This window comes from Lissotriton helveticus, chromosome 9 (assembly GCF_964261635.1).
Source record: "Lissotriton helveticus chromosome 9, aLisHel1.1, whole genome shotgun sequence".
NCBI classification, from domain to species: Eukaryota; Metazoa; Chordata; class Amphibia; order Caudata; family Salamandridae; genus Lissotriton; species Lissotriton helveticus.
This window is the reverse complement of record NC_136070.1, coordinates 1,053,507,629-1,053,524,545: the sequence shown is the minus strand read 5'-3', so window position 1 is coordinate 1,053,524,545 and position 16,917 is coordinate 1,053,507,629. Positions and strand designations below refer to the sequence as shown.

At 41.0% G+C, this 16,917-nt stretch overlaps 1 protein-coding gene across 1 annotated transcript in view; it reads right to left on the bottom strand.

Annotated features, from left to right (window-relative positions):
• The window catches only part of SLC6A1 (solute carrier family 6 member 1), a 598,500-nt gene that overhangs the window by 87,957 nt on the left and 493,626 nt on the right, over window positions 1-16,917 (bottom strand). Inside the window, exon 10 of the mRNA XM_078661404.1 lies at window positions 13,477-13,589. Within this exon, the coding sequence (XP_078517530.1) occupies window positions 13,477-13,589 (113 nt within the window). The remainder of the gene's footprint in view (window positions 1-13,476; window positions 13,590-16,917) is intronic.

Below are 16,917 nucleotides of genomic sequence, written 5' to 3'. Positions count from 1 at the left end.
GGTGTTCAGGTGAGTGCCCAAAAAAAATGTAAAAAGCATAGTGACATGGGGAAGCGCACCACTATACCAACCCCCTACTCTACCATCACTATAGATAATATGTTAGAGAGAGCTGTCAATATTTTCACTACGGAAATCAAGTTAACGGAAAAGCGATTATCCTTTGGACTTGTAGCACCACAAACCACTCCCACGACAGGAGAAGACCATGAGAATTATATCTGACCACCCTATCACCAAATGTAATACTCACTTCCACAAGACACTCACCAACCCAGAGAATTGGCTGTGACATAGACAGTAATCGGGGTAACAATGGTGATGAAATTCCTGTAGACGATTGAGCTATGGGTCATGCAAAGGACATTGTCCCAAACAAAGATGTCTCCCCAAACCCGATAACTACCGGAGCAAAAAGAAAAAGAGCTATAGCTAAACAAACTAGCTCAAAGAGAAACTAACGCCCACGTTCAAAACAACAACAATGCACAGCATTGAGCTCATGGATCCAAAACACAGTGGTCCCTGCAACTTTAGCAAATGTGGAACCTTCTGAAGCCACAATGGCTACCACTGTCGATCTAACCCTATCAGAAACATTAATTCATTCCATTTATATGCAAACTGAGAATACTGTGGCCCCTACAACTCGTACCCAACCTGATGACTTTTCAATTGATACCATAGCGGATGTGGTATATTAGCGCATGAGAGATCTGATGGATAAGAACTTTAATGCGCTTTGGAAACGCCTAGATCGCTTAGAGACATTGATAAATAAATCAAATGTACATACTAGTATATCTAAATCCACAACCAAGTTGGTGGGTTCAGAACCCTAAGCCTTTTGGTGGGGAAAACTCAAATACTCAACGGCAAACCTTGAATTTAACATCCCTTCCCTTTAGAAACCCCAATGTAATATGCAGAAAAGCTAAAGATAGCTCACCATCTCAACCTATACCTATGCCCAATGGAAATATCCCAATATGCACCGGGTATACTGACTGCACTAGCAGCCCACACCCTAATACACACACAGCCAATTGTGCCGCTACCAATATTTCCCTAAACCTCGCCCGCCCGAGGCGTAACAACCAGAATGCTATCCCCACATCTGATAACAATGATACCGGGTTATCTGTAGAGCCTAGGGGCGATGTTCCTAACTTACCACCCGCAGCATGTCCCTACGTCCTAGTTTTGGCAGGCGTCCCCCCCTAAGAAAAAAACAAAACGAGACCTGGGACCAGCTGTGGAATAAAAGCGCGGACTGGTTGGTTAAACATAAAGATTTAGGGCAGCAAATATAGGTGAGATCATAATGGTACGTAGGGTTGGTTGGGTAGGATCATCACAAAAGAACATTAACGGAGACTGTGTCGTTATTAACTTTAGACAACCGTCACTGGTAAAATCAAAACTGATGACGCAGGAATCCAATAATAACTTTACAACCCTTGTATGGTCATTGCCCCTGGGTTTTTTCTAAAAGCCAACCCGGGGTTCAAACACTTTTATCATTTCTCCACACACCATGCATAACAGATTTTAGTGCCTTGTCGGAGTTAGATAGCATGGATTGACTACCCCCTATCTCGATACCAGCTGCACCTGCCATTTCTGATTCTTTGGAGATCATTACCCCAAAATCACACTACCAGAATGATCCAAACGTGCAGGTGCTTAGCTCGAATGTTGCAGGTTTGGCCTCCAAGCTAAGCTCCACAGACTGGGTCAGTATAGTCCAAAAATACGATATATTAATGTTCCAAGAAACATGGAGCACAAGGGATTCATTTTTTGAAGGCTTTGCTTGTTTTAATAATACCATACCTGTCCCCAAAGTAGTTCACCTATCTGGTGGTCTTTCAATTCGGATTAAAACTTCATCAGGTGGTAACGTAAAGTCCCTACCTACAAATAATGATAATTTTCAAGCTTTGATTTATACACGGGGAGCCTCAATCTGTCTAATTAATTTGTATAACAATGATTTTGTAAGTCATCCTAACATGAATTGTATTAATGTGTTTGATTTTTTCGCTAATGTGCAAAATCAGAACTTGCGCCATAATTTGGCTGGAATTTGTCTTGGTGGTGACTTTAATGCTAGACCCCTAGAGAAAATGGAATAGCTACCACACTTGTAACTTACTCAATGTGATGGGAATCGCAGATGTGTGCCATGATACCAATCCCTTAATACCTACCTACAGGGGTCGTGGTTGTGCCTCAATTATTAATCATGTCTTCATATCTGCCTCTCTGGAAGATCTCTTATTAAAAACAGAGGTTTTATGTACCTTGCAGGGCGATCATAATCCAATTTTAACGACAATCAGATTTACCCCCAAACCAAGTCTTGGTAAAGAGCCTGGGGCAAGTAACCTAGCGGTTTCGACTGACAAATTAAGAGTAATTTGGAAAGGCATTGATAACAACTTCTTATTTTCTAACATGATAAAATCGCACCCATCACTCATCGAAACCTGTTTGTCATCTAGCAACTGAAATCCAGAGGTTATCAGGGCATTTAGTCATCTGTGTGTTGGCATTAAACAATTAATCTCTAGGCCTTTGTTGAACATTTCCCGAGATCCAAGATGGTTCAACAGCCTCTGCTCGCGAGCAAATAGAGAACTTCGTGTAGCATTAACAGTAAGACCCAGGGACGCAACTCTTACTAAATCTCTTCGGGATGGTTACAAAAAAGCAGTTAACTTAAACTTAATTAATTGGCAAGTACACAATAGCGTGGAAGTCACCTATCTGGCCTTTATGGACCTCACCTCAGGCTTCGACTTTGTAAATAGGTCGCGTCCATGGTCGGCCACTTTAAACTATGGGTTGGATAAGATATTGGTTCATTTTTTAGCATACTTGCATAGAGATTTGAAGGCACGGGTGAGGATTAGCAATGACGGGGAGATTTCACGGGACATCATTATCGGCAGAGGGGTCAGACAGGGGTGCGTACTGGCCCCTCTTCTATTTATTCCATATATAAATGAATTACATAACGTACTGTCAGCACTTAGCAAGGACGTATCCATCATTAATGGTAATGCACTCCCGCCTTACTATACGCAGACGATGCGGTCCTTATGGGCTGCACCCCGAATGCACTATGCACTTTAGTAAGGGGTTTTGTTGCTTTTATGGGAGATGTAGACCTTTGCACTAATTTAAAAAAATCTTTTATAATGACTTGTGGACCTAAAAAACATTGTATTAATTCAATAACCTCAGGTTCTGAACACTTAGCATTCACACACACTTTCCCATATCTGGGATTAGTATTTTCTGATACTGGATCCTGGGCGGCTCATGCTGCCCATAGTAGAGGTAAATTTATGAAAGTGACAAACTCGATCTTGAGTCTCCCTCAACCTAAACATGCAAAGGCAGTTTTATCTATAACTAAAATGTATAAAACACAGTGCATTCCCACTGCCACCTATGGTGTAGAAGTTTGGGGTTTTATAAATTGAAGTGGAATCCAGAAAGAGGAAATCAGATTCTGTCAAACACTCCTGGGGGCCAAAATTTCCTCACCAAACTTTGTGTGTCATAAGGAATTATGACACACAAAACTATGTTTTTTATAAAAGATTTTATAAGGTCTCGCCCAGCTATATTTTGGCTAAAAGTGTGGGAAAATCCGGCAGCTACCTTGACAAGGGAAATTATAGTTGACTGCCTCAATTGTAACAAGGGAGGAGTATACCCTGGCTTTCCGCTGTTGGAAAAAGCTTAAGCAGCCTGAATCTGGAGCATGTCTGTTTGAATCCTTTGGGCCTAGAGGGAATAAGAAAAAAGGACCTTATGGACGCACTATATGATTCATACAATAATGCGAGACATGCCACAGAGCTTCCAAAATCGTCGGTCGACAGGTATATGTCGCTAGTGGAGGCTGACATCCCCCTAACCCATATGCCCTCTAAATATCTTCTGAAGAATTTAAGCCGATGGGAGAGAAGCCTGCTCTTTCACCTCAGGGACGGCACTCGAAAATACTCACTTTGCTTTCCTTTGGGATTAAACAGTAATCTTAAGCAAACGCCCTGTGCCTGTGGCACGCATAGAAATCAAATGATGGTACATTTTTTATTCTTTTGTGATTTTTATCAAAAATATACAAAACAATACTTGATACCCTATTTTAAGGCAATTGCAAATATTAATGATAGATTAGGTTATCTGGAAATTCTCAGACTTGAGGGGGACGATTTGATTTTCCGATTCAGCTCCTTTCTGAGAATGGCTATCCGCTCATGTGCTTCTATGAGCACTTTGTAAATGCTTTTTAGTTTTTGGGATCACACACCACTGTCTTTTTGTATGAACCTAATTAAATTTTTAGTAGGGAACACCAAATGAAAGCGCTATTTGTAGATTAGATTACCCTAAAATATCAAATGTAATTGCACTTTAAATTTTGCTGTTAAAATTGTTTAAAATCAACTGCACTTTATTCCGATCTGCCGTTACCTGTTTTTCAGGGGACTACCCCAGAAGATCAAATTTAACTGCACTTTATAGTATGCTGCTAAATTGTACATAACCAATTGCATTTTATCGTAATCTGCTGCTATTTGTTTTTCGAACCCCTGAAAGTGCTCAACACTACAATCTCCTTTTTATCTATTTATATTGTATTTTTAACAAAAATTGTATGTTTCTGGTATTTTTGACCTGTGCTTTTATGGATATTTTATATCCGAATAAAGATTATTGAATTGGATTGAATTGAATTATATCATTAGGTGAGTATAGTAAATTTGGAAATGCTGTTAATGCAAGTGGAGATTTTACAGTTAATATCAGATAGGAAAGAGATTAAATGATCTTTTTTTTTTATGATATATGATTCTCCCAGCATTCTTTTAGGACCGTATGGTTGTACTGAATCCGTGCTAGGATCCAATCATCCAAATATTACCACTATTTCTTTACCAAATTGATAAAGCAGCAGAAATAGGCAATAATTGAGGGGTAAAAAGTAACTGAACATGACAAAAAGTAGGAATTCAAATTCATTGTGACACATTTATATAAACTAGGTGTGTCCAAGGAGTAGCTTGGGAGCTACTAGTAGCTCACCAACTCCCTAGAAGTTGCTCATAGAGGTGAAGCAAACCCAGTGTCTCATTCAGACGTGGTGGTATTACTAAAGATGGCATCACTACTCATCTCAAGATATTTAAAGTGTTACTGTAACATTAAAACACACAGCGTGTCAGCCTATGCTATCTGCCACATGACCATTTGTCTCCAAATCTAGTAAAGTCACATGAAATTTGGCCATCTTCTAAACCCTATCTCAAGAACCACACTATGGGGCCTATTACGATTGCGGATTTCCCGCATCCTCCGGGCCGGCGGAAGCCACCGCCGGCCCAGAGGATGCGGGAAAACCGCCGCGGAGGCTTGAAAGACCCACCGCCAAATTAGGATGGCTGGTGGGTCTTGCAATCTGTCCGCTGCTTTTCCGCCGCGGTCGCCTTTCGACCGCGGCGGAAAAGCATTAACATGGCTGGTGGTGTCTATCAGACACCGCCAGCCATATTAGGATGGAGTAGAAAGTATGCTTTTCCACGGCGGCTTTTCTGCCGTGGAAAAGCATACGGACCTTCACTTCGGGGGCCCATTGCGGGCCCCCTGGGTAAAGGGGGGGTGGGGGTGCACATGGGGGGTACCTATGGTACCCCTGCATTTGCGTGAACAAAGCCGCAGGCACCGCGCGGTGCCTGCCACTTTGTGCACGCAAATGCCGTGCATGCATTTTTAACATTGCGGCGGGTGCAGCTTGAAGCTGCACCCACCGCAATGTTAAAGATAGAGGATGTGACCGACACCCTGGCGGTCACATCCTAATCTGCACGGAGGGACCGCCGCTGCCCCTACTCTATGGAGGTGGACGGACTCAGGTCCGTTCGCCATCATAATCGGCCCCTATGTGTGTGGCTAAATGTCATGGAAAGAAGAGTGTCAGCAGTAACCACTGTGGCCTCACCACAAAGTGGGACTGGAGGAGCCAGAGTGAACATGTTTTGAGTTGGCTTCTCTCATTACATAATAGTGGCAATGGGATAATAATATTCATCCTTGATATATGGTCTGTTTGAGGCGTTATGGAAGTTAACATCAACATATTAAGAGTGTTACTGGCCTAAATTTGCCATCCCCAACAATATGGTGATAATATGGTGGCCATTCCTCACATAATAATGCCCATGAAAACATACTGTGTGCCTCTTTGTCGTTTTGTTGTCCAGCCTTGACACAAGGGTGGCCATTGCATAATGGGCTTCATTGGCACACTACAGTCATCCATAGTGTAATGGTTAGTATCCATAGCCATGATTCTAATACCTGGGCATGTGAAGCAGAATTTATCTATGTGAGGAGTTTGCACAAGGCAAATTGTAGGGGCTGTGTACTTCCTTAAAATAAAAACTGTTATTTTGACAGATTTTTAAATTATTTTTTTAGAAAAGATCTTTTATCTGGAAAAATGACTTTGCCCAAAATGGAAAGTGGTATTTGATAGAAAAGTAGGTGCTTTTTCAGCACTGTAAGCAATATCGCAATGCTGCATTGCACTAAGTGGATAGAAAGAATATTGCATAGCTGCAGGAGGCTATAAAGCTATTAGAATATTCCGCCCCATAAGGGTAGAATGTTCTAATTAGTAAAACAATGGCCTCAAGAAGCCCGAGGGGGATGAAACCTCCTCGACTCTAAAGACTTTGTTCACAGCTGGTTCATGGCTGTTAACTTTGAACAATCACAGAAAGAGCTGTGAAAAGGGACTGAAGTCAGCCTTTGGCTCTCCCCGGCTTGGCTAAACTGCTTTTTGCACTATAAGCATGCAAAATAAATAATAATGTTCTAATTTAAGTTAGCCTAACTGTCGATTTCATATTAACGGAGACTTATATGCTAACATTAAACAGTCTATTTTTCATGCTGCGCTATTTTCATGCACAAGATGTTTTTCAGCAGATGATGTAACTTTCTAGAACCCTTTTGTTAGTTAGTGAATAGGCATTTGTTTTGTATTTGACAACTGAAAGTGAGGGTGTCAATGGAAGGAGAGGAGGCAACAGGAATGATTCCCGAGAAGAACAGTCTGGACTGCAGCTTGTGAATGATGTAACCTCTAAAGGACTAACTTCTAAAGACTATTGTATGAGAGTTAAAAGATGGGGGGCTTATCTATTCCCTGGAGTTTACTAGAATCCTATTGGATGATAAAGGAGATGTAAAGACACTTTCTGCCAATTAGAATATTGTATGTTTATATTAGTGTGTATTCCTGGATCAAGACAGGACTTTTCCTCTGAAGGTTTTCCTGAAGACTTGGTCCCTTTGAACTTGTCTCACTTGCACTGGTTGGAGACAAATCTTTGAGTTTTCCTCATACCCCTATACCCCTATTCACGGGAGGCTGTTTAGTCTATTTCTTTGGTGTCTGCTGATTTACAGCTGAGAATATGTTCCAGCACCTATTATGCAAAGGCTTTATGTTTATGCATTGATTCTCTCATATGAACTCTTTGTTGGGTATCTGAACAGACACTTTATTCTATCTTATTTCATTTAGTTTAGATGAGGATACTACATTTATGTAACAAACTTGCTCCATTATTGCAATTCTGTTAGACCTGTAAGCCTTATGGTAGTCTTCCCTCTGAACCTTTTGCCTACTACCTCCAAATTTTGTTACAATGTTGCTTTTGTCGTCCTAAGGACTGTGCACTTTACCACTGCTAACCAGTGGTAAAGTGCTTGTGCTCACTTCCCTAAACATGGTTTGTTTGGCTGAAACCTAATTGGCATTTTCAATTTACTGATGAGTCCCTTGCAGAGTGGTATACCATATTCCCTGGGCCTGTAAACTACTGGTAAGTAGGCCTGCAAACAAATGTGTTTTTCACTACTGTGAGGCCTACCCTTCCCATAGGATAACATTATATTTAATAAGCTGTAATTCCTAATTGATAGGTGGTAGGTATGTCATGTGTGGTACCTATGTAATTGTAATGATAAACCCTTTTTGATCGTAAAGTTGGATTTTTCAACATAATTTTGAAAATGCTACTTTTAGAAAGTTGCTAAACAAACAGAAGGGCCAGACAGATTAATTTTTTCATTTTTGATCCCACCCAGCCAATTTGTTCTGGAGGGTCATCAATCTTTTTTTTAAATGTTTTTAGGAAAACATTCAACTGTTTAAAATATGTCATCAAATAGACAGTCAGCAAACAGTGAAAAATACATATGAACAAGTAATTGTACAATGATATACAAGTGCTGTACAAGTGCTCAAAATAAATACTATCAGTTGATACAGACAACACCAAAAGTAATAAATCAAATACCTAACAATACATTCACATTAGGAACCAGTCCTTTCTATTAGGTACAAGAAGACAAGCGGACTTCCAGTTAAAGAGAGCTGCCTGCCTGTCTAACTAAGCCAAGGATGGGAAAACAAATTAGGGGGTCACACATCTCCGGATCACACTGTGTGAGTTTAAGAGGTCCTAGTGGCACCCTTGTTCTTTTTCCAAGGCTCAGGGTCAACGCGTTTCGAACCGCAACGTTAGTAGGGGTTCTCCTCAGGACACGGACGGAAAGTGGAGCCCTCCACTTTCTTGCAGAAAGAACGCCCTTCCACACAGAACCACGGTATATGAGAGGCGCTCCATTACACTGCAACCCTTATGAGTGACATCCATGCTCCATTATATTGCAACTACTTATGAGTGACATCCATCTGTCATTCCCAGTTTTGGCTCCATCCAGTCCGTAAAATAGATGACCCTCCAGAACTAATTGGCTGGGTGGGATCAAAAATGAAAAAATAAATCTGTCTGGCCCTTCTGTTTGTTTAGCATATTTGAGTGGTCCAAGCCAGTTCAGATACAGGAACCAAACCTTTGTTCTTGCACTTTTAGAAAGTTGGCATTGTCCTGACCGTAGGCTTTTGTGGTTGCAGTCTGTCTTGGGTCACGTGACTAGGTGTAGCAGATAATTAAACTTTGTGAATTCATCCCTGACAATCACATGATAGATTGGGCAATCAGCTAGCAGGACCGGGGTGGAGTTGATCCAAGCCTCACTTACACCAGAATAGCGTGTGCTCTGCCTCCACCCATAGAGCTTAACAACCCTGTATTTTCACTGCAGCCATCCTGGAGACAGTTTAGGGGTGTCACGAAATTACATTTCATGCACTTCAAAGAACCTTTGCAGAAGCTTCTCCCATCTTCTAGAAGAAGGGCAGCAGAGTATAAAATCGAGGCTTTCAGACCTACTCTTCAGTTCACTGCTGGATCTGCGGAAGGGCCCTCAGAGGACTTCCTGCTGCTGTGACCTGCTGGATATTCTACCAGACTCATGCTTTACCTGGAAGGACTGTTTGGCCGCCTAAAGCCTGCTTTGAACCGTCAAAGTCCAGCCCTCCTGTTGAGCCCTGCATCTACACCTGCACCTAGGACTATCAGAAGTGACTCTAAGAGCTATTTTGCTGGCCTCTTCTTCAGAGCCAGAGGGACATAACAGGCTCCCACCATCTTGAACTCACATCTGGACACAGCCTGAATGAGTCCTGCACCTCCATGAGGTGTCCCATCAGTCCTAGACCCTTCGTTGTGGAGCTAAAGGTGCCAATGATCAATTTCCAAAAACTGATCACTTGGACAAAATATGTCCACAAAATGCTGTGAGAACTAGGAGGAGACTGGGACCAACCTGCTTGCCTATCTACCAGAGGTGCATCGTCTGTCGGAATGACTTCTCAGCTTCTCCCACTATGATGTTCTCCGCAGCAGCAAATTCATTTCAGGGAACTTTCGCAAAAGGGGTAGCCAACCTCGAGGAACTGTCTTCGACTACAGCCTTCTACTTCATACTGCTTGGAATTTCCCACTTCCATTTCGGTGACTAAATCTGACATGGAAATCTTCACTGCAGATTTAATCCAATGTCAACCGACTACAAAGCACTCTCCTCAGACATCCCCTGCATCCTTGCCCTGCTGAACTTTACTTTCTCAGACATATTTCTTCAAGAATTTTTCTAAGTCCGAAGGTAAGCGCTGACCGGGCCCAATCCTCTTCTTGTTTCCGCCCCATCGCGGTTGGCCTTTACATTCAACTTTGACCCAGTCTCGTGCGACTAGATGTCTGCGGTGGACTCTTTTATCTTTTAGATACCAGATTTTACTTAAAGCTTGAAAAATTTAAAACTCTGGTTCTACTGATTTTTGTCATCTTGATGACAAATAATTTATTACAATGACTATTTTTTTTTATTGGTTTGGCAATTTTCTTGTGTTGTGTTTTCTCTTTCTTAGTGTTTGTGTGCTGCATAAAGACTTTACACATAGCTTCTCAGTTAAGCCTGACTGCTTTTTGTGCCAAGCTACCCAAGTTTGAGCACAGGTTAATTTAGTGACTGTTTGTGGTTCACCTTGTAAGGGGTTGTAGCTGTTGCTTGACCAATGCTCACACCCCAGTCAAACAACAGCCTACTTTCTCAATATGTGTACTATGATCTTAGCTAATATTCTATTTTAACTTATGATGCAATATCAATTATTATTGGATTATGTTTGTTATTAATGCTGCTGCTTAAGGGACTAATTCTTACTGAATAAATGATGAAATACTAAAAGAAACTAGAATAAAACCCTTTAACTCACTCAAAACTCTTTATTGACTGTTCTAAAAGTCCTTAAAAATTTAATGAGTTATTGGATTGATATAGATGATCGCTCATTCACGCTTCCCCTTGTTGACAAACAAGGGCCCTTGCAACCAGTGGCGTGGATTGTTTAATAATTTCTCCAGAAGATTAAGGTAAATAATAAAAGCCCCTCTCCATCACTATAATAGCCTCATGCCACCAAAACTATGTTTATTATGATCATTACAGTTGCCCTCTTCAACAGCTGTTCAATTAGCAATCAATCATTTCTTTCTTTCATTGTATGGAAGAACATATGTGGTACTGGCTGCTCATGGGGGGCATAAGAATTGTGAACGTGGAACCCTTAATGTGCGTAATGAGATGTCAGTATGTTTTTAAGGTAAACATTGGAAGCAACAGTTGGTCTGGACAGGCGTTTTTTTTTTCAATTTAATAAACACCATTCGAAATCTTCTCAGCCCCCAACCGCCTTAATTTCCTAGATCAAACAATATTTTTCCCTCATATATGTACCATTTTTCCTATTAAATGTGTAGCCTTTTTAACCCTGGTCTGAACAATATAGGGTACTGTTTACTTATTGAACTGTTGTTTCTAGTGTTATTGTTCAACGCAATACTTGCATACTTCATTGAGGTCTGCATTGCTGCTCAGGTCAAAGCAATCATAAGTAAGAGAACTTATTCTAAATGAAGGTTGTTTGCCTCAGAAGGGCCTCCATTTTGGGCAATGTGGGAGAGCAACCATAGATATCACCAAGATTCAAATAAAAGGTAAGCCTATGTAGCTTCATAATACTGCTCATAATTGGATACCATCTTCGAAAAACCATCATTTCTGTCTAAAGTCACACATCTGTAACTTAACATATATTTATCATACAATTGACACAATAGTGAATGTAAAACCCAAGTCAACCTAAGTAAATAGGAAAGAAAAATTATAATAATGTCGACTTGCTTGATTGAATAAAAAGCTTTTCTAAAGCACTGCCATTTCTAGAGCATAATTCAAAAATCAACATTTTGTGCCGCATAATTCAAATAGGACGTTCAAAGCGTATTGCCACACCACAATGCAACATTTCTGACTCAGACTCTGTATCATTTAAATGCGCATGAATCATGTTTAACCATGAGGCTGTGGATTAAATGAAAATAAAAAATGCATTTGCAGCCAGCTACAAAGTCAAGCCTAACCTTTCAAATAGCAAACACAGCTGGATTTTAACAACAGTAATTTGTCCATTGAGCCACATCTAAACCTTATGGGACTGTCAAGGTCAACAATGTTCAATTACTACTTTTGACAGCTTTTGTAAAGCAATAATTCTGCGCTTGGTAAGAAAACTTATATTGTTCACATGCTTTAAACTGAGATATCTTTGATTGTGTATAAAGCAACATCAGGTGTCCACGCTAAAATCACATTAGCATGTGTCATCCCTATCATCGCTGAACAGTCTTAATGAGAAGTCAAAGCTCCTTCTAGTTAACAAAGCATTCTAGAAATGAAAAGCGTATGTATAGATTCTGTTGTGAACCTAGTTAAACGGCAACGGAGCGCTGTACAGGGTAAACAACAATCATAAAGTCAATGAGTGATAGGAGAAGTAGCTGTATTATGGATGGTTAATGCAGTGTGATGTGTTTTCTTTAAAGAGGTGCATCTTGATATCTTTCCTAAACTGGAGCAGAGTTGTGACAGCCCCGATGGATTCAGTGATGTTGTTACACTTGTTAGTCCATAGTCTGATGGTGTCCTTGTTATGGATGTGCCAAGAACCACCACAGATTGTGAAATTTTCTTCAAGATAAGAGGGATTGCTGGTCCAGATCACTTTTGTAAATCATGTAGCTGGTTTTGAAGACAGCGCAGGGTGTCAATGGAAGTCAAAAGGGTTCCAAAGGAGTTCTATCAGGATGGGGATGATGTGATCATATTCCAAAAGACTTGATATTGTGTGTAGAATGCCCTGAAGGGGTATATGTGTGGAGCCTGGGAGGCCATAAAGCAGGGTTTTATTGCCACCATTCACCATTCACATACAGGTGTACAGGGGCTTAAACAGAAATTCTGAAGTTGCTTTCTGGAAGAAATGCTTTCACTTTCTTTAGACAACAGAGTTGGTACCCGGCCATCTTTTTTATATGTTCCTTAAGGTTGAATCCAAGTGATTTTGCCATCAGATTCAGTGACAGTTGGGAATCAAAGACATCAAGGTTAATATCATTGAGTCAAGTTTGTACAGTTTCTGTCTTGATTAGGTTGAGCTTCTGATAAGCTCTGGGCTTACAATTATGGATTATGTGCAGGCAGTGTTTGAGCTGTTGGATGTAAGAAGATGAATAGGAGACTTTCAAGTAGATATGTGTCATAGGCATACTGGTGAATCCTGATGCTATCTGTGATTGGAGCACCAAGTGACTCCATGTAGAGCTTGAAGATGATGGGGAAGTATAGCTAAGCTGTATGGCAGCATGTCTGGATTGGCTCTTTACAACATTTTCCTGAAAATGATCCTGCCTACTCCTATCTAATTCTTCTCTCTACCATGACTTCTTCCCTTTTTCTTCTTTGAACTTCTGGTCATAGCCTTCCTAATTAGAAGCTGGATTTGCTGCATCAACTCCAGTTCAAATAAGCTAAGTCCTACATTTCCAATACAGGAAAAGGAAATCAATTCAATGCTTTTAATATTTTAAAGTGATTACAGGTAAAAACATGAAAGTATGTTTCTTGCCTTACCTGGCTATCAATTCCAAGCATAAGCAACATCGAGAAGAATAATATAGCCCACAGAGGTGAAAACGGCAACTGTGTCACTGCTTCAGGGTATGCCAAAAATGCAAGTCCAGGCCCTTAATAGAAAACAAGATTTGAAGTATTAGGCACACTTATGAGTTGGTTAGTCTAGAATATTACAAGGGGCCATTTAGTAAATGGAATTCAGTTGCTGGATACTTGCTGTAAAGATTTAAGAATATGTTTTAGTTTTTCAGTTAATAAAATATGTTTATTAGGAACATAGTCCATACAACACCAATAGACAATTCTTCCACTAAAACTCTTAAAATATGGATACATAATTTAAAACCTTTAACAGTACAAATCAACACAATTGCAGATTGAATAAAATCTCCTTTCTTTTCAGAAGCAACCCAGTACTTTAACTCCATCAGTCTTTCATTGATTGCAGATAAGAAGCCACCATTGCGCATACCATGTCAAAACAGTGCATTAAAGATACAGATTTGAGAGCTTCCTGTTGCTGGATATGGATACAAATTTTAAAACCTTCAATAGTACAAATAAACAACAATGTAGATTGAATAAAATCACAGTTCACAGTAATTTACGCACATTTAATTATTAGAGAGTTTGAGTGGAACTTCACATCTGGGGAAGGTAGAGGAGTACTGCTCTTTAACAATTAATAGTCTTTATCTCAAAATCATGCCCCATTTTCACTCACTCTTCAATATATCCTCTCTACAACGCAAGAATATCTTGTTATCTATCAATTTTAATAACCCATCACAAACTCTTTGTAGCCTTCTCACCAAAACAAGCCCAAGACGTCAATGCCATCTCTAACCTTAATGCTTAGACATTAGCTGAATTGGGCAAATTCAAAATTCTTTTTTAAACTCTGACCTTTGGTTATGTGCCAACTACATATCCTACTCAGAAACAGGATTTCTGTGGCACATAACTATTTTGACTAAACCATTGCTTATATGCAGTCAGGACTGGTTTTAAATCAGGATACCCAAACTCCTTCCTGAACTTGCCTAACACCATTAAAGTTAGCAGGGATTTGCTTTACGTGCTTTACACAATGTACTTTCCATGACAATATATCAATACGTTGACAACTATTCAATCAATGCCTTCCCCAAGAAGCCTTTAAAATCTTTCTTCCTCTCTCTGAATTCCAGTATTTTTGTTTTCGCCATATTTTCTGCAAATATGGTAATATGTTTTATCTAACAATACTCCTGGTTAGAGCTTCAAAGTTTTATTTCTTGCATCAATAACTGCATTTTATTCAGGGGCCATTTCTTTATTGGGGCCGGGGGACTTTGCCCCCCTGTTTGTATTGTTGCCACTGGATCCCATGTTAAGTGTTTTGATCAGTTTGAATATTATTTTACTGGCTGCAGTGCACAGCTTTTATTTCAGTGACAGTACAGCTGTGTTTGCCTTTCTGCAGGAGTGAGGGCAGAAATGGGTGGGAATGGGGCTTAATTGAACTCGTCTGGTTCAGCTTAGCTGGGCCTTGGAGTGAAGTGCACATGGCGATTTGGACGAGTGCCTTGCTCTGACCAGCCCGACATGCACACTAGAACACTTTCCTACCTGTACATTAGTAAAAACAAGCACACATATGGTACAAATCATATGTCCTAGTAGACGGACTTGCAGAGATTTCTTCGCAAAAGAAATTTTAGTCAAGTCCAATAGCTTTTCCAAATTTCCAATCTTGATTTATTCTGTGGAAAACATCCAGCCAAAATCAGCCAACACGTGTTTTGTCTCTTTTTTCAAGGCAGATAGGTATTGCTCATCCTGATACAATTGTGATTCTTAGACAGACTCGTCATGTCAATATTTTCCCCAAAAATGTCCCGAAGGTCCACAAAGCCCAAATATACAATATAGTGAACTGTTTGTTTCTCCATCATAATCTAATAAGTCGAATTTCTCGGAACTGATTGACGTGACAGAAGCTGCCGAATCTACCGGCGGAGAAGCTTAATATGGACTCCCTAGTACACTACGCAGGGCAACAGCTACCCATATACACATGCTAATGTTAGAAATGGGGATCTCTAGTTGGTAGTGGCTGGCCACAGTCCAAGTAGGGACCCTTCTTCCTAAGTCAGAGTAAGGGGGCTACACCCTTTGATAACCCCTGCTCAGCCTTGTAGTAAGGTAGCACGAGCAGCTAGGCTTATCTCAAAGGCAGTGTGTAAAGTATTTATGATCATACACAGTAACACAGTGAAGGACACTACAAAGGGACACCACACAAGTAGTTATAAAAAATAAGTATCTTTATATATAGACTTAACACATGACCAATAACGGTAAAAAGTGACTCTTGGAAAGCTGGAAAAAGAGTTAAACGTTTTCAAATAGGGGTTCAGTCCAAAGCAGGGGTCTCTGCGACCCTTTTACTTACAAAGTACCTGGATTTCGTAGCAAAACAAGCAAAATGTCGCAAACGAGCTGTAGCGATGATTTTCCCCATGCTAGGCCGGCGATGCGTTGAATCCTTGCCACGAGGGAGGGTGATGCGCCGGTCTGCAGGTGCATGCGGGACAAAGCAACAGACTTCTTCACGCTAGGCAAGCGATGCGTTGAATCCTTGCTGCAAGGGGAAATGATGTGCTGATCCTGTTGCGTGTGCAATCTTGTTGCGATGAAAGAAAATGGCGCCCGCGAGGGAGCGACGATCCGGGTGCGATGCGAGGAAAATTGCACGTGCACGGCGCCCGCTCTACGATGATACGGGCTTAGCGAGCCTTCAAAAAGCCCGCAGACGTGCGATGTGATGATCTCTGTGGTTAGTGAGCACTTTGTGGCCCACAAGCGTGCGATGCGATGATCTTTGGTTTGCGAGCGCTCGGCGGCAGCAGCACAAGGATTTTTCTTACGCTCTTCAGCTGCGGCGGCTCGCAAACGGGCATTAGTGACAATTTCAGCACTCTCTTCTCTGTAGTAGAACTAGAGGCCCTGGAACTCACAGTGGCCTCACCTGCAGATAGAAATCCTCGCTGGGAGGAATCAGGAGGCTGGTGGGGGAGTCAGATGTGCCTGTGCCTCCAGCAGGAGTTTAGCTCATTCCTAGCCCTTGGGTGACTGCTTAGCAAAATAAAATTCTCTCAAAAGTCCTCTTCCCTCTTCTTCCAAGTCCAAGGGGAAATACTGCAGGCCAATCCAAGAAACAGCACACAAGCAAAAGGACAGTCCTCTCCTGCAGATTCCTTCAGTAACACGGACAGAGGTTCTTCTTCACATCCAGGAGCAATACCAAAATCAGGTGTTTGGGCACAGATATTGATACCCCAAAACTCTTTGTTCTCAAAAGTATCTAGTCACTGAACCCAGCCAGAACCAGTTCTGCTCAGGCCTGGAGCACTTTGTTTACCAGACTGCATCAGACGCACAGTAGGAGGTGAG